At 38.2% G+C, this 17,981-nt stretch overlaps 2 protein-coding genes across 3 annotated transcripts in view; one reads left to right on the top strand and one right to left on the bottom strand.

The window, feature by feature from the left end:
- Positions 1-1,941: 1,941 nt before the first annotated feature.
- Positions 1,942-8,896, top strand: C2H18orf21 (chromosome 2 C18orf21 homolog). The gene is made up of 5 exons (XM_026096074.2): positions 1,942-2,099; positions 2,308-2,330; positions 3,089-3,288; positions 6,474-6,682; positions 7,093-8,896. The coding sequence occupies exons 1-5, from the start codon at positions 2,017-2,019 to the stop codon at positions 7,244-7,246; spliced, it is 669 nt and encodes a 222-aa protein (XP_025951859.1). The 5' UTR covers positions 1,942-2,016; the 3' UTR covers positions 7,247-8,896.
- A 2,187-nt stretch (positions 8,897-11,083) lies between these two features.
- The window catches only part of RPRD1A (regulation of nuclear pre-mRNA domain containing 1A), a 45,550-nt gene continuing 38,652 nt past the window's right edge, over positions 11,084-17,981 (bottom strand). For both annotated transcript variants that reach the window (XM_064506712.1, XM_026096075.2), the window contains exon 7: positions 11,084-16,134. In XM_064506712.1, the coding sequence (XP_064362782.1) occupies positions 15,985-16,134 (150 nt within the window). In that variant the 3' untranslated portion in view covers positions 11,084-15,984. The remainder of the gene's footprint in view (positions 16,135-17,981) is intronic.

Here is a 17,981-nt window from a genome sequence, read left to right as displayed (position 1 = left end):
TGGGGCAGCTGAGGGTTAGTGGATTTTAAGGTTTTGGTTCTACCAGCATGGGATGCACAGAAATACAGACTTTTTATGGGAGTTCTGCAGAACTGGGCTCATAGAGAGCCATGAATTACAGGCCATGGATTGCTGGTTATTTCTCACTCTGTTTCCAGAGTTTTATTGGCTTAGCACATTCAGCACCACACGTAACATGAGAAACTTAGATCCTGCCTCATGAGGTATTTACTCTAACCTAGACACTGACAAGAAACACGCTATACTGTATATGAATGTCACTGGAAAGTACAGTTTGCACTTCTTTTCGGACAAAGATAATATATAATGCAAAGAGAAACCAGTGAGCTGGCATAAAAGAGAGAATAGCACAGAGGCAGAGGCAGAAGACAAAAAAATTAGAAACATTTCAGGAAGGGAGGAAAAGAGAAGTAAAAATGAATCCCTTGCACCTTATTAATCACTAATTAATTTGTACAGTGACCACTAGTGCTTGCTAATCAAGTCACTCAGGCACTTGTTCTTGCCCCCCAAATATACATACATATCCTGGTGCAAGTGTTTTGGTCCACTGCAACATCGGGAAGGCTAGGAGGAGTCAGACACCAGCCACAGTCAGCAGAAAATTCCCTACATTTCCCTTTTGCTATGCAGATGCTGAGGGAAAACACAGCACCATTTTGCCTTGCAAGCCACTCTTTCTCTGCAATGTAGCACCTTAGTGGGCAGACTTACATGAATTATTACAAATGATAAAAACAGGTCCCCTCGCCCCCAAAATAAACATTTTGAAATTATTTTTGCTTACCTGTGTTCCAAAGTGACTTTTCTCATTTTTTTCCTACTATTAATAAATGGGAATACTTCTGCCAAACAGTGGTGGACTGATGAATACTAGTAGTGTTTTAAATAGATGTGACATCCCTGTTCTTCAGCCCGAAAAAGGTAGTTTGCACAAAAACTCTATCAACAAAGCCAAAAATTCTCCAATAAGAGTGAAATATTCATAAGTTCATTGAAAAAGTCTTTTTAATGAAAAAAAATTCAGATGAAGTTCTAATTGCAGTTATTACTAACATTTCATTAGCACATCTAGATTTATGGACTTTACTGTAAAGGTGCCATTAAAGCAAGCCCAGAATTCAATTTCTTCCATGCTTTTCGATTGCTAAAACACCTGGCTGCTCTATGTTAGAAAATAAGAAATAACTACATTTATTCAAATTCCTCGATAGACTATTGAAGCCTGCTCAGATGAATACATCTCCTAAATGAACACCACTACCAACAGATCAAAGGAAAAGAACATCTAGCAAATGAATGGGGCCTAGAGAATTAATAAAACACACATCAAACATTGAAAAGCTGCTTTTTTTAATAGGAGCACATTTGCAGAGCGATAAAGCAAAGTACATAGTTGCCAAAATTCTTTAAAAGGCATCTAAATAGAGTGGCACATAGCTGATGCTCAGCACTTTCGAATATCGAGGGGTTTTCTGTAGCTGCCGGCTGAAGTTTCTCACGTGACAACTCTTGACGGGAAAATCTTCTTTTTTCCTAAAGGAGAACTTTTCCTCCCCACAGAAAAACTGTTAACACAGCTGGGAATACAGACACCTCCCGGGAGCGAATATCACTCTTCTTCTCAGCGGAGCAAGTTTGGCAGGCGGCAGGCACCTCAGCAACTTTCCCGCTCCTTCCCCCTCCCGCCGGTAAAACACCCGGCCGGCTTTAGCAGAAAACGCAGAAAGGGCTCCGCTCGGTGCCGCTGAGCGCTGCCGCCAGCCCCCACCCCGCTTCACATGGCGGCGGCTCCCCTCCCCCACCAACGGCTCCGCGCAGCCGTTACCACGCCCCAACCGCCTCCGCGGCAGGGCCCGCGGCAGCCCCCTCCCCCCAGGCTAGGGGAAACGGCCGCGCAGCGCCTCGCGTGAACCCGGAACGATCGTGCCGCGGCCGCGGGGTGCCGCCGGATCTGGCTGGAGGCGGCTTCCGGTGGGGCGGACGCTCGGCGGCATGGCGCGGCGGCGGCGGCGGTTCCTGGAGGCGGCGGCGCGGGGGCTGGTGGGCGCGTGCCCGGGCCAGGCCCGGTTCCTGCTGTAAGGGCCCGCGTGGGGAGGGGCGGCGAGGATGGAGGAGGGGGCGGTTGCGGGGGCTGATGAGGTGTGGGGGGAGGGGGTCACTCTAACGTGACGCAGAGGAGATGCTGCCCGCTGTCGCGGGCGCCGCTTGCTGGGGGCGGGGCGTGGTGACGCGGCAGCGGGCGGTGACGGCGTCGCTCCCTCCCTCTCTCCCTCCCCCCCGCAGGTGGACGCTGAGCTCCGGCAGAGGCGAGTGAGGGCGGCGGCGATGCGGTGGGGCAGCGGGCAGAAGCAACGTGCTTGGCAGGCAGCGGAGCCCGGGTGCCCTCCCGGCGGTTTGCAGAGCCCCTCTGGAGCCGGGCTGCGGCTGTAGGGAGTATCAGGGCGGGTCCCGTGACGTGTCTGCTGCGGTCCCAGGCTGCGGTGCTGCCGTCTCGTCGCCCGTGAAAGGGGCCAAGAGCTTCGGAGGGCTGTGGTGTGACTGCCCACGAACACACCTTCAGTGTGTTGCTGACTAGGCAGAGCAGCGCCCCTGTGCACAACTCTGACATTACAGATTTTTAGGAAGGAATTGCGTTTTTCCATCAAAATTTAGGTATTGTGTGAACTTGCCCTACACTGCGCATAAAATTAGTAGTGAATTGTTGTATAGCACTTTGTTAAAGAGATCGGCGCTCAGCTTCCTTTTATGTTCTGGCTGTGTCTGAAACAGAATAGAAATGACATCTACTTAGATAATGTGAAATAGAAATGCACCCCACAGGAGAACATGAGCAAAGTGCTTAGCACTTGCGTGGTTATAACTTGAGTAAAAGTTCAAACATGTTATGAGGAGAAAAAAAAATGTTACCACACCCTTAATAGAACTGAAATTTCAGGTATGCTAACTATTAACAGTCATAATATAATAGTCATAATATATGCTTTTTTATGTTTGCCTGTAAAACACAATGATACTTTGATTTTTATCATTTAAATTTTACTATTTTACATTTATTAATCTGTAGATGATGAATTGCAAAAAGAAAGGATATGTCCTTACTGTTTCCAGTTCCTGATTCCTGATAACCACCGTGTACGTCTCAAACCAAAGATGAGAGTGACTCCACAGATAGAGAGGATTCTAAAACGAGAAGCAAAGAACTGTAAACTCAACATGAAACAGACAAAGATTTTGAAAAAGTACAGGGACTCAAGAAGTGTTTTGGTAAGGATATTTGCTTGGAACTGCAAAGTTTCTAATATTTCCTTGAAACCTTTCAGTAGCACAAGAGGGAAGATATGGAAGTCTTTCACTTAGAAGTGGAGCTCACACCTGACATGTCTTTTTTTCATGAGCACACAACTCTTCCTTTCTTTTGGGATAACTTCTATTCACATTCACAATCAATACTGTTTGAAATCTACCCTCCACAGCAGGGAGATCAAGAGCACAATGGCACAAACAGAAATCTTTTATTTCCTTCCCCCTAAAAACATGTCAGCAAAGCTACACAAACAGCACTGCCCTCCCTGTGATCTCTTTCTCTTTGGCAGCATTCTGGATAGACTCTGCAGACATCTAAGACCTTGCTTAAAATTAAGTCATTTCTTCCTGTCAGGAAGCTTCAGCATTTCCACTGTCAGCGATTGTATCAGTTGTTTCGTTTGCATAGCTTTGCAAAAATGGCAGGAATGTCAGATTTTTGCCAGCTCCTTTTGTCCTATTTGTATGAGTGTGGTAAAATTAGGTCCAGGCAAGTCTGCTAGATGCAAAGCCTTACTACAGTAATGTAAATCCTTATATTGTTATGAATCCCCCCAAAACATGCCTAAGAATAAAAACGTGTACCAACGTTAAGGCTGAACTGAAGTCAGTCAGGCTGTTTTTACCCATATGTATGGCTTGACATTTGCTGCCTTTGTTTCAGATCTGAAGAAGGACTTGAGTGTCTGAAACATTATCAGTTTTTTCAGTTGTATCAGTGGTCTAAAAGTATATTAGTTCAACTTAAAAGCTTTACTTCATTTATGTCCATAGACCATCATAACTGAAACAGATTACTGTTACCTTGTGTGTAAGTTCAGTTTTTTTAAATTTTGCTGAATAGTAGTGTTTATACAGTCTTTCAAAACTAAACCTTATATGTCATTTAAACAGACTTAAGGTTGCTTTGGGGGCTTTAGTTCTTTTTTCCTAAAATTATTTAAGAACGTAAGATTTAATGTTTTCAACAATAAAAGTATATATTTAATCTAGTGTTGCTGGGTCATACCCTGCTATTAAAGCAGGACATGCAAGCAGATGTCTTGATAAATGAGACAGCACCCTACTGTGCACCACAGTTGCTGGCATATTTGACATGTTCTCAGATAAGAATCTGCTGGTTTGTCAAGTAAAATTTGCAAAATCAAAAATGGTTAGAGAGCCAATAACACAAAATGAAACTCAGGAAATATAGATGTCACCAGCTGTCAGGATAAAAAAAAAAAAAAAGAAGCAGTCCAATAAACTCCTGTCTTCTCCTCTGAATTGTAGATCATTGTAGTGCAGCAGCAAAAAAAACAGCAAGAGAAAAGGCATCTGAGAAGCTGGGAGCTTTGCTTTGAGTTAGTTTTTGCTGTAGAATCACAAATTTTTAGAGTACATTTGAAGAACCATCGCTTTAGACAGCAGATGAGCAGTGTCTTAGGGAATTACAAAGGGTTCTTAGATTTATTCTGTGGTTGGAAAAATTCCTCAAATGGACTGTGCATTCATATGAGTAGTTTACAGTTCAGTTTAAAATAGGTTCAGTTTAAACTGCACTTGTATTCAATTCTGCTTGCATTTGTGCTGTGGATTATGATTTAGGTATTTTTGGTATTAAGTATTTAAAATATTGTCAGGAACTGACAGCTTCCAAAATTAGCAATGTGGATAAATTATAACCTAATACCTGAGACTTGCAAGGATGAAGCTTCAGGTGTGGTTGAGAATTACATCCAGCAATGATATGACAGGCTGTGTGTGTGATACCTTTCTTAGCAAGCAGGAATATCTTGATCTTGACTTGAGAGTCATAAAAAGGTATATAACATTATAAACTATTTCAGGGCTCTTCAAAAATTCTGGAGTTATCTGTATATGTTTTTCAGAGAATGGAAACTAGCCATAAAACGCTGTGAAGTGCAGTTCAGTGATTCCTGAATTGTAAGGTGTTCACCTCCATTTATATTCTGTGGAGTAACATTGTCAGGTGATGCTGGGTTGTTTTTTTTTTTTTTCCCTCCATCTGAATTTCATTTAGAAGAGTAAAGATATGTTGATACCTGAACTGTATAAATAACTGATCTTCTTAGTTTGTTAGTCTGACTAATTAATGTCTAGAGACAGCCAAAATGCTTACCTGAAAAATGTTTTATTCGGGAATTTTTTAAATGTAATTCTTTCTAAGGAATCTGAATTTAGGTAAATTTGCACACTTTGAAATGAAGAATGTTTAGGTATTGATGTTTTCTAAACTGCTTATATTTTTGTGAAGTTCTTTTCAATATGTTTTTAGACCAGAAACATTTATCATTTAACTATATTTTTCAGCCTGTGTAATTGCATTTTAGAAAGTTGTCTGCCTGAATTACTCTCATGTTTCTTAGTACGAGTAGTTGTCATGGCAGTGAGGAGCATTAGGAATATCTGACAGTCTCTATCACTGTCTGACAGTATCTATTTTGCTGCACCTTTGTAACATACTGTGCTGCTGGAGGTTCTCTACAGTCTGGAAGTAGACAGAAGAAGACAAAGTGCCCTTTGTCTAGAACTTTCACTGTTTTGTAGTAAGTGTTTTTACACTAATAAAAAGCCTCTTCATTGGTCACTGAGACTTGCTGTTATTAGTTATGGATGTTTATTTTTGAGGATTTGGTATTATAAATTTTTTATCTCAAGACTCCCTGGAAAGTATGTAATATAACTTCGTTGGGGGTAGAATATGCTTAATGAGTTTTGATCACTTTGTATGTCATATTTTTTAGTAAAGTATGGATACCACTGATGTATATTCAAGGTATCATACAGCCAGTTCAGGTGCTGCTTCGTCTTGCTGTTCTGACGAGGTGTTTTTTCACAGTTCACTGCACCACATGTTTACATTCAGAATTAAGGGCCTCCTGAAATTAGTTGCCAGGGAATTGGAGTCATTTCTAGATAAAGCCATGGGACCTGGTTGGTTTATGAAGTCTGAGTGAAAATAATAGATGTAAAGTACGTGTGGCTTTTTTAATATCTCTGCGTTTCACCTAATCAAATATTTAACTAGTTGAGCTTGTGTCATGATATTCAGAGAACAGTTTAGATAATTCTTACAGTGGCTTTGTAATGCGAAGGGGGAAAGACTGATAGAATAGGTGATATTTCCTTTCCTCTCTCTGTAGCTGGTTACTTGCAACTCATGCGACAAAACAACAAGACATTATGGTAAAAGCAGAGATTTTCTGGCTGCTGTGACACACCATTCTGGTACTCCAGCCATTAAATCTGGCCTTAAGACACCTGATCGGAAAATTCCATCTGCAAACAAAATGACACCTGCAAGCTGCAGTGGGACTGGATCTAAAGGAAAGAGTCCATCATCACTTCCCAGGTACCTGTGTCTCTCCTATTTAAAGAGACATTTTACTGAGTAGAGCATACTACTTCTTGTTGGGAAAGGGATTCATGTTCCACTCAGTGACTTCAGATTAAACCTTTAACTGATAATTAATTATTTTTCCTTAGTGATCTGAATAAGGAGATCAGCTTTGACTTTTTAACCTTTAAAATGAAAGATTGCTATGAAAAGTGACAATGTGCAAAGAAGGCACAATTATGTTATTGTGAGTAATGTGAAATGTCTAGCTTAAATTTTGTATAAGATATACTTTTAACTGCTTACTTTCATAGGAAAATACAGTACTTGCATTAAAAATTTTCACTCAGATGTACGTGCACTTTCATACTTTATTCTAATTCTGGTATCTCACCTTTAAGATATTTGAGTCTTTTATTTTTCAGAACATGTGTACCCGGACAGGCGACAACCAACTCCTTTTCCAAGACTCCCCGAAACTCCAAATTTCACTTTTCTAAGCTAAAATGGATGCTTAATCTAGAAGAAAAAGAGAAAAGCCAGAAGGCAGATTTGAAAACCTTCTTAACTTTACTTTAGTTATTCATTATTGCAAAATAATAGAAGTTACAGCAGTAAGTATTTTTCCAGTGGTTGTAAATGAACAAAATTAGTGATTTCTTTAAAACTCAAGCTAATGGTATTTATTGTGTAAGAACAGACCATGTTTTTTAGAAGCAAGCTCTGTCTCTGTGGGGTCTGACTGCCTGCAAGAGGGAAACAACCGGTCTAGTATGCTTGGGAATCTTGAACATGTTTTGCAGTCTCTAATGGCCCAAGAATTAAAAGTCAGAATCTATTCTTTGAGGAAGCAGACAATACTGGGTCCATTAGCATACCAACTTCCTCCACCTCCCTCCCCTATTGTTAAGATAATGTATCACAATAGAACTTAAAAGATCTCATCCTTGCTTCCCATGTTGGAGTTAAACACAGACACTTTGGTTGGCATATTCTGCAGGTACGATTTGTTCAAGAGGTCTGCCTTACTGTTGCTGTCATTTGACACTTGTGGTAATTTAAATGTTATTACACAGTATTTAGAAAGGTAACAAAGTAACTTACTTTTTAAGATAACACTCATACAAAGAGAGATAAAACAGTATATCATCCAGAATAAGTTTCTTCATTATTTTAAGAATGTCCTTTGTGATTTGGACTGCAGTTGCTGCTGCTCCCAGGATAACAGAAGCTTGTGAGACTGCACTGTAATGCAGGAAGCTCTGAATACCTACCAAGAGTTTCACGCTAGACTACTGTCAGTACCCCACTTCATTACTTCTATGAGTAGCACAGCCATAAGGTATACAGGATGTTTCCTTTTTGATTGCTCTTGTGTTACCAAAATGAGTCAGTTTCTTTCAAAAATGGCTGAGGAGAGAACCTCTTTTTTAAATATCTTTCAGTTTTGACAGGCATCAGACTTCATAGTTACTTCCTTCCTGGAGTTAACCCTGGAAAAGTAGGCTTGCTCTGGACAGTAGTCATCTCCTTGCACCAGAACATTTTGATGTGAATAGAAGTGGCCAAGGTTAAAGTGGTCCTCCACTGTCAGATTTTATGTTTTCAGTTCAGCATAGGAGGTGATAAAGGACAATAGAAAGCCATGATGCAGGATGGAGCTTATAGCCTGCTCCGTATATAGTCTGCAGTGGCAGTTTTGCAAATCATGCTTCAGACTTCCCCTTTCAAAAGAGAATCAACTGATAAAAAACATTTGAATTTTTGGTTTTAGTTCTGTATTTTCCATTTTGTATTTTAATGAATAGATCCCTTTAAGTGCATTCCGATTCGATGCACACCAGTTAAGAAATAGGACCAACAAATAAGTTGGCAGACTTGAAAGAGTTGGGAGGGGGATAAAGGTTGTTGCAAATCCTACTTACCGTGTCAAAGATTGGTGTGTAACCATGTTATATCTCCTAGCCATACATAGAACAGTTTTGAAAGGTTTACTTCAGGTTGTTTCTTATGTATATGTAGGATCAAATTAAGTGCCATCCTAGGATCAAAATGTGGACCTTGAAGTTGCACATTTTGTGATGTAGAACTTACTTGGTATTAATTCATCTGTTCTTACTAAGTTTGTGATCCAATATTCTGAGAAGATACTTCGGTCTTGTTCATGGAGAATGTATATTATAAAAAAAATTTGAAGAACAAGTTTTATAATAAATGTTTATATTAGAAGTGTGTACTTCAGGTACTTTATTGCTCTGCTTCTTGCGAGACATACATGAAAAGGGCCTGGGCATCTGGTAAAGTTAGAGGTGCACCAACAGTAATTTTTCTAGGTCACACCAAGAGTACGCTTTTGAAGCATATCTCCTACTTGTTCCTGTGCACTTTTTACACAACAGAGTGGTCTCAGAGTACATGAACCACCTTCCTTTTGGGTAATACTGCAGATTATGGATAAAAGTACAGAAGAGATGCTCCAAGGGTACAACTATTATGTTCTAACTGCTAACAGGCAGTCAGTCCCTAGGACCACACTAGAGGTAGCCTAGAGTACAAATCCCTAAGAAAATGTATTGTGCCAAATCCTGAGTGTCAGCTCTTTTGCTTTCCAGAACTACTACTAATGCAGTGTGCTACTTGTTAATGTAGATACAGCCTTAGAGTGGTCCAAACCACATCTTTTTCTTTGTAATTACCAGAGACATCACAAAAGTCCAGATGGCTTCTTGGGGGGGGGGGGGGGAGGGGTTCACTATTGCAAGATATCAGAATAGCCACTTTACCATGGAAGAAAAGTAAAACATTTCATTCAGTATGCATCATTTCTTGTTTTAAAAGTATGCTTCAAGATGCTGTGCAGCAATAGTTTCAGGTATTTTATATCTGAACTGCTTTTATGTTATTCCTATACCTCTCATATGGTCTTTCTCTGTTACTGCATTGTCACAGAATCAATATAGTGGAAAATGTATATATAAAACTGATGCACTCTTCCCTTCAGCATATAGTACATTCCTATATTTGCTGAGACACTTAAGGTTAATTGTTGGTTGCAACAGACTGTTACTGAGCCGCCCTGTTAAACATCTGCCATGCAGTGTTACTCAGTTTGTTTGAAGAGCTAGAAGAACAACTCCATTTATAATGGCATCAGTGATTTCAGTGGGGCCAAAATTTTACTGGGACTTTACTGTAAAGCAAGACCAAGAAGGTTCATTATTAAATATATACCTGTTGGGTACAGGTATTTAATTATAGATTTATAGTTACTTACCTGTTCATACAAACTATTTACACAATGGTGTATCTTTGATAATAATAGCACAGTAATCATATAATGAAAACATTATTAGATAGATGTTGCTTAATACAAACAGCTCACAGAATCACAGAATGGTTGAGGTTGGAAGGGACCTCTGGAGAGCATCTAGTCCAACCCCCCTGCTCAAGCAGGGTCACCTAGAGCACATTGCCTAGGATTGTGTCCAGACACCTTCTGAGTATCTCCAAGGAAGGAGACTCCACAAACTCTCTGGGCAACCTGTGCTAGGACTCAGTTGCCCCCTAGAGTAAAAAAATTTTTCCTTGTGTTCAGATTGGAACTGCCTGGGTTTCAGTTTGTGCCTTTTGCCTCTTGTCATGTCCCTGGGCACCACTGGAAATAGGCTGGCTCCATCCTCTTGCCACCCTCCCTTCAGATATTCATAAACATTGATAAGATCCCACATCAGTCTTCTGCAGGCTGAACAGTCCCAGCTTTCTCAGCCTTTCCTCTTATGAGAGATGATCCAGTTCCCTAATCATCTTAGTAGCTCTTTGCTGGACTCGCTCCAGCAGCTCCACATCTCTCTTGTACTGGGGAGCCCAGAACTGGACACAGCAGCTGTGGCCTCACCAGGGCTGAGCAGAGGGGGAGGCTCACCTCCCTCGACCTGCTGGCAATGCTCTGCCTGATGCAGCCCGGGACCCCATTGGCCTCCTTGGCCACAAAGGCACATTGCTGGCTCATAGCTCAACTAAAGACCTTCTATTGTGAAACATCAGTTTGAGCCACTTTCCCATTTTGAGTACTGGAAAACTCAAACCGGCTTATTACAAATGGTTCACCCCCCCCCCTCCACCCTGAAAAAGACCCCTCAGGCAAGGTAGGCTGTCTATGGGCAATATTTCTTTTTTATAATTTCTTTACAATTTTAGAGATTTGACTCCAGGCTTTTCAATGCACTGCTTTCTCACTGAAAATTGTTGGTTTGTTCTACAAATACAGAGGATAATAAACTTCAAAATTAGTACTAATTATTCCATCAGCATCACTATGCCATTTTGGTTTACTCTTAAGTACAGGAAGCAGTTTACATTAAAGCCATTTCACAAAATGAGATTGAGTAGGTAAGCATTGAACAATGATTTCAAAGATGTTTTTACAACAATGTTTTATTCTATTAAATATGAAAGAGCATACAGATGGGTGTTATTTCGAGGACAAATTACACAAGGATTACACATTCTGTCAGAAGAGCACAATAATGAAACATCTTTACATTTCAAACTGTTGTTAGCTCTTAACAAATAAGTCAATTTCTTTTGCAAACAAGTAACACGAATGCTATTGAACTTTTGCAAATTCCCACATAAAACATCATGCTTAGTAGGAGAGTTTAAATGTTGTAAAGGTGAAATCAGAATTAGATTTTTAAATAACAAGATGACAGAGTGTTACTGCTTAATCAAGATAAATGACACTGAAATAGGATCTGACACAAAATTGGTCATCCATTAAAAATAATTCTCTTCAGACACTACATTTGAATCTGCTTTCTTTACTTGCAGAAACAATCACTGTGATTATGTGCATGAGTAATGAGCAGAACTGGCCTTAAATATTTATAAATGTAACAGTCAAATTTTTGAAGTACTGGTTTTCTAGTTCAGTAATCTTTCCACAGAAAACATGAATCTATTTGCTTATGTTCCAAAAGGCAGAAATTCAGCTCTTTTGTAGCAGGCCAGTCAAGCCTAAGCATGATTTTCATGACTTTTATGGTTATTTCTGCAGGGGGTTACTGCATCCTACATGTGCATTTGGGGTAGTCACTGAAGTACCGGACAGAGTTGCCACTGGCTTGTGAGAGCAGTATTAGTCTGTGGAACTCCTAATACATTGGCTTTTTAAACTTGAGGAAAACAGGAATGTACTTTTATTATAATGAAAGCTCTCAGCTGGACATTCAGAAGACTGTTCAGATAAAATATTAAGCATGGAAATTTAAGCATGTAGTTTGGGTTGTGTTCCTAGGGATTAACTGAGGTGTTTTATCTTAATATATTAATACCAACATCAACAGAGTGAAACACAGACAAGCTAATGTTACTGCAGTGTATAGTTTAATTTTCAAAAAGAGCAACAAAAACACAATTTCTAAGAATCATAATTTTTTGCAACTAATGACTTTATTTTTGTTTTTAAAATCACAGAAGTGGGGTAGATGTTTTTGATAGCTTTCATAACATTTTGCAAAAATACAGCTTGATCCTGCAAACACTAGAATATACAAGCAGTTCCAGAGACCCAAGCAGAAAGACCTCCAAGCATTCTCATATGGCAAAGAGCTGCAGGATTGTCTTTGCTTTTTTTTTTTTTTTTTTTTTTCTCCTCCTCTCAAAGAATGCTCAATAAAAGTGCAATATAGTGAAGTAAATAGGCTGATAATTGGATGAAAATTTTTCTGATATTTTGTATTTGTGCCTTTGGTAGGGTAGGCATTCTGGTTTGAGCAGAATCACACTGTGTTAGAAGAGATGGGCAAGGGACACCCACATCTTTTCCAAGAGTGGAAATGCCCCAAAGCGGTCCTATTGTATCATCCCATCTACAGCTAAAATGTTGTGCTGCCCAGAGTTTCACACTATTATTTCTGTTTTGTCAAAAGCAGACCTTTGTTTTGCTTTTCATTTCCACTCAGATATTTTCTCCCTCTTAGTTTCCAGGCACTCTTTCTTTTCCCACCCAGCCCCTTTTCTTCCTGAGGTGTCACACATTTATCTTAGGCTTTGGAAGCTGAGAAGTCAGAGGTATCTTTTTATACTAAAGGGCTGCATTTGTATCTTACAATGTTATCTCCTGCTATACTATTAAAGTTACAAGATAGATCTTCTAACCTGATGCCTTTCCCATAGAAATAAAAGACCATTCAGCCATTAATATATGACATTTGCTCTAAGTGTATTTACCTTCCTCAAGTCCTCTTTTCCAAAGAAATTTTGAGGAAAATTAAAAAAATAAAACCAAAACAAACCTTCAACTATTAAACGTTCCTTGAAGTAAACAATTTCACAGTAAAACAAAGAAAAATATATATAGAAAATAGCACTTTCTCAAAATTAAAACTTATATACACCAGGAAAAAGGTGAGATTTTTCCTCATTCTTTTATCAATTCTACTTGTCTGTAGATACACAACATTATCACTAAGAGTTATGAAAAGGAAAAACAAGTCTATTGTGTTGTTTTTAATGCTCTTGAGAGATCAAGGAAATTCACCAACTTTATTATTATTATTATTTTGAATTAAGGTAGCAAAAGACTGCATAAACTTAACATATTCCCTCAGTTTTGAATATCCAAGGCCTAGATCCTTCAGTGGACTCTAAACAAGCCATGCCACCACAACTGTAATCACCTTTGGGTATTAATTAAGTTTTCCATGGACGGGATTCAACCAGGAACTCACTGGGCTTTCTGATTTTTTGATTTGTTTTACAATTCTTAATGAAGTAAACTGTTTTAAAATTTATCACAAATTTTGTGCTATTCTTTAGCAAGAGTAAACTTCAGCTGCAGCTGTAACGCACATACATGCATAGCTAAATTTATGTAGCTAAGTTTTAACATACTAGAACAGAAATGTTTAAAGCATGAAAATTATATCTGGATTTTCATTCTCTTATCATGAAAAGATGACAATAAATTTTATTTAATTTTACATCTTAGACTCAAATTAAAAAAAAAGACTGTCCTGGACTATGTATGATTAACTCTTTTTTTTTCCTGTGGAGTGGAAAATTGCCTCTCAGAACTGTTATAAATCTTTGGATGGCTAGTGAGTGCTGATGAACTATTTTCAGCATTCCTACCTGTCAATCAGAATCTTTGATGAAATTAATATTCTACATTGCATCATCTTTTTTAAATCTCAGGGAAAAAATGAACATTGATTTCTTTTAGTTTTAAATTCTCACGGGCAAAACTAGGATGGACTTGTGACATTTTGGGATCACATATATGTTTAGTGACCACAGTAGCAGCAGTTTGGATGGTGTCAGATAAAGGACCAGAGATTTAGCATGGAGCATGTGGGCTTTCTTTCTATTTGCAAATAGCCTTTTTTTTTTAATCTACAGATTCATGCCCTCTCTGACTGCTGGGTAATGTCAAACTTGGTATGGAAGAAGGAATGCTATGTCAACAGTTTGTATTTTTATCTTTTTATTTTTTTCCTCCCTTAACAGAGGTCTAATTCATGGCAACTTCCATAAGAAAGGATAATTGGACTGAGGTGCTTATGTCTAAGTATAACTATTTTAAAGAGAAATATTATCTTTTGTTCACAACTAGTAAGTATTCTAGGGATTAGTCCTAAGGAAGTCAACAACATATGACAAATTGCTATCTTCTACAAATTACTATCTTACTAACAATTTCACTCCAGAACTATGCTGAATCATTGTAATTTTTGACAAGGTAGTTTAGACTGTCTTTAAGAATTTGCTTTCATGTGAGAAGGAGCGTTAAATTTGTAAACTTTGAACTTAACTATTGCAAAACAATGCCTGACAGGTGCAAACCCATGCACAAAATGTTATCATTAAATACTCAGATGATATATCCAACTCAAATATTTCCAGCCTAGGTTTTTAAGGTCATTTAAATGCCAAAACGTGCAGACAGACATTTTAAAAATCACCCCAAAATATTTAAGTGCCTAATTACAATTGACTGAAAAAAAGCCGAAACTTTTTGGTAATCCACTAGCTGCCTATCGATATCTTTAGGCTTTTAAGGGAACTTAAAAGCTGGCGCTTAGTATAGTAACAAGGAATTTTCACAAGTTTAGCTACCCATAGACAAACACCACATTTGTGCCATGCAAAGGATCTTTTTTAAAACACTTATTCAGCAATATTTTTCCACAGTTTAAATCATACAGAGGCCAGAACTATCTCTTCCTTTTCTGTGAGAAAAGAAGATCTAGAAATGTTTGCTGGAGCGGTGGGAGGTAAGGGAGCAGTAGCTCACACTGGCCTCCTGGGTTTCTCAATGGAAGAGGATGAGTTGGCCCAAAGCTACCACACAGCATGGTTGCATCATGCTGTTGCATGTATAAATGGTATATAGCATTGTTAAATTTTAATAACAGACATTCAACAATAGGGACGGTTTAGAGAATGGCCTTTCACTTTAATTAAATTTGTAAAATGGCTTCACATTTCTGGGATCAACTTTTTAGATGGAGACGAATGTTCCAGAAAGAGATTAGAGTACCAATGAATGGTCCCTCAACTAGGAAACTAAGCAGCAGAAAAGCTACCATTTTGATACCTAATTAAAATGGTCAATTGTGCAGGGTTTTGGGGTTTTTTTGGGTTTTTTTTTTTTTTTTTTTTTTGTGCTGGCTTTTAAATACTAAAATATTGCAACATTTTGAGTCATTTAAAGATGTGTTCAGTGTAACATGATTTACATCTTCCAATACAAAATTGGAACATTTACTTTAAAATAAGCCACCTGGCTTGTTTTGGAAGTGGTAAGTTAAACATAATAGCCAGGAAGATCACTTTTAACTTTGCATTAAATAGCAATAACCTTCTTACAAACATAAGGTTGTGATTTCCATAATGTTTATGTTCCATAATGTTTCAATGCCTCACTAGTCATTGAAATGCGTCAACTTAGAAGCATACTTCAAAGTATGCTTTGATTATATATTGATCTACATTAAATATAGGGTACATAAGAAAAATCTTACCAGTTTTTTTTTTACAGGGTACCCAACGAAAATCTGTACAAAATATAATTACCCATTCTTTAATGCAATAGACACAGATGCCACTCTTTTATAAATGTACCCTTATATTCACTTGCCAATAAAAGAGTAAACAAATCAACTTTTTAAACCATTTTTTTTTATAAATTATTCAGAGTATTTTTACTGACACTCTCCAACAATATATAAAAATAATACTACAAGAGTACCAATCAGTCTGACCTACCCCTCATTTCACAGAAAAGTAGAGGTTATGGAAGGATCTTCTTACAATCAGTCGTCACTGTAAATGTCTCCTGCAAACGGTAGGTGTACATGGCTGCCCGTGACATTGGGGAGTCGCGAGAGATCAGGCAGGTTCTGGATGCGTGACCTGAGCTCTTTCCGGACTTGGGACACTCTGGCTAGCTTGCGCTTGTATTCCTGTAACATAGAAGTGTTCAACATGAGATTCGTCTTCTAATACCATCCCTAGCATTTACTGTACTCTACATTTTCTAGATAATGCATTCCTTAAGCAAGTTAGTTGACTAAATATTAATAGGTGAGGATCCAGACAATGAGATATTTGAGAGACAGAATCATCAGCTGTAGGATTTGCTCAGCATTTGACTTCAGAACCGTATCTATGGGGGTTTTCCTTGCTTCTGAGGTGGAAATAGATAAATGCTAAACAAGGGAAAAAATCCCAGTTGACACATGTACATACATTTCTGCATCAGACTAATAACATGGGATTACTCTTAGAAACTGCGTTAAGGGTATTAAATATATGCATGTCGCTCTCATTCACAGAATACCTGAAGATAAATTTACTAATGTCAGAAATATTACTTTCAGTTTGTAATAGTGAAAGAATCAAAAACACCAAATACCTCCCAACCAGGTCTGTTGATCGGCCCCACGAAGCTGATGAATCATAAGTATTTGGTATTAATTTACGGAATAAGAATCCTATTGCATCAGTACATTTATGGATTTAACCCTGCATTCTCGCAAACTTTTTGAATAATGGATTTAGCGCTTCACACTATACTGCAATACACATCAAACCACTCATAATTAATACATTTAATGATTATGAGGTACTTTTCACATTAAACCTAACAGTATACAAGATAAAATATTCAACACTGTAAACCAGTGCACCATAATACAGTTAGTGCTCACCTATTAAAAATACTAGATGTAATGAAGAAACCAGCTTGCATAAAATGAAGACAGAGTTAATCACAAATGTAGGAAGATTAGTCTACAATTTACAAGAATATTTACATTTTAAAAACTTGGAAACACATTTCTTTAGGGACAGTAAGTATTAACAGGCAAAGCAGTGCTCATGAAAGTAACCTGTATTTCACATCAAGTGCAGATGCTTTCTAGTGGGGCTGCAAGTTTTGCTGCAGTGAGGGAATAGATTAACTATTTCCCGTCATTTCCATCCACAAACTGGAAAATCTACTCATGGCTAACCAAGACCTGCTGATTACAACCACTTCAAAATAAGAATGAAAAGAGTTTTAAATTAAATCCTATAGAAGTGCCAAACAAATACTGGCAGTTGCCAGTGAGTATAGAAACACTATGTGAATGTCCAGAGGTGACAACAATCATTCTATTTACGAGTGAAAATAATTGTAAACATTTTTCTATATTGTTAAAAGCATAGAGTAAGAAGGAAGGCCAATGAAAAGACCTTTTGGTAACAGAACTCAAACGTTAAATAGCTGAGGCATGATTCAAATAGTTGGACAAGGTCCAATACCCATAAACACAAAGTCTGCTATCTTAAGTGGCAGAGCGGGCTTCTTACCAAGGGCAATAAGAGATAATCAGGAACCAACAGAAATCTCAAATTCTTAATAAGAAGGTAAAACACAGATAAAAAGAATTTAAATCTCTATATAGTAAAAGAGGAAAAAAGTGTCCCTGAATTATGATCGTCTGTTCCTCAAGATCATTTACATTTAAAATTTGAATATTCTATACAGTTCTGAGTCTTACGAGGAATCAAGCACAGTGAAAATAATACAGATTCATAGTTAGCAGCCACACTAATCACCAACTATTTAAGCATTGGTGATTGTACACAGGACAAAACAGTATTCCTTTTATGATACAGATGAACAAAAAAAGTCTTATAATTGAAAGTCCATTTTTGCTAGGAAAACAAGTATTTGGTCACATTTGCCCAAATTAGTGTTACTTGTGCAGGTGATATGAGGAGGTGACTGTGGAAATGAAAGACTGTATCCTGACCAGTTTACAGT

This window comes from Dromaius novaehollandiae, chromosome 2, assembly GCF_036370855.1.
Source record: "Dromaius novaehollandiae isolate bDroNov1 chromosome 2, bDroNov1.hap1, whole genome shotgun sequence".
NCBI lineage: Eukaryota > Metazoa > Chordata > Aves > Casuariiformes > Dromaiidae > Dromaius > Dromaius novaehollandiae.
Note: the sequence above shows the minus strand (reverse complement) of the source record. Positions and strands in the feature narration are given on the sequence as shown.

What these genes read in the sequence shown, in the direction of transcription:
- C2H18orf21 (XM_026096074.2), top strand. Translation starts at nt 2,017, where the DNA reads ATGGCGCGGCGGCGGCGGCGGTTCCTGGAGGCGGCGGCGCGGGGGCTG. An exon ending in GGCCAGGCCCGGTTCCTGCT is followed by an intron (nt 2,100 to 2,307) that starts GTAAGGGCCCGC and finishes TCCCCCCCGCAG; the next exon opens with GTGGACGCTGAGCTCCGGCA. An exon ending in AGTCCATCATCACTTCCCAG is followed by an intron (nt 6,683 to 7,092) that starts GTACCTGTGTCT and finishes TTTATTTTTCAG; the next exon opens with AACATGTGTACCCGGACAGG.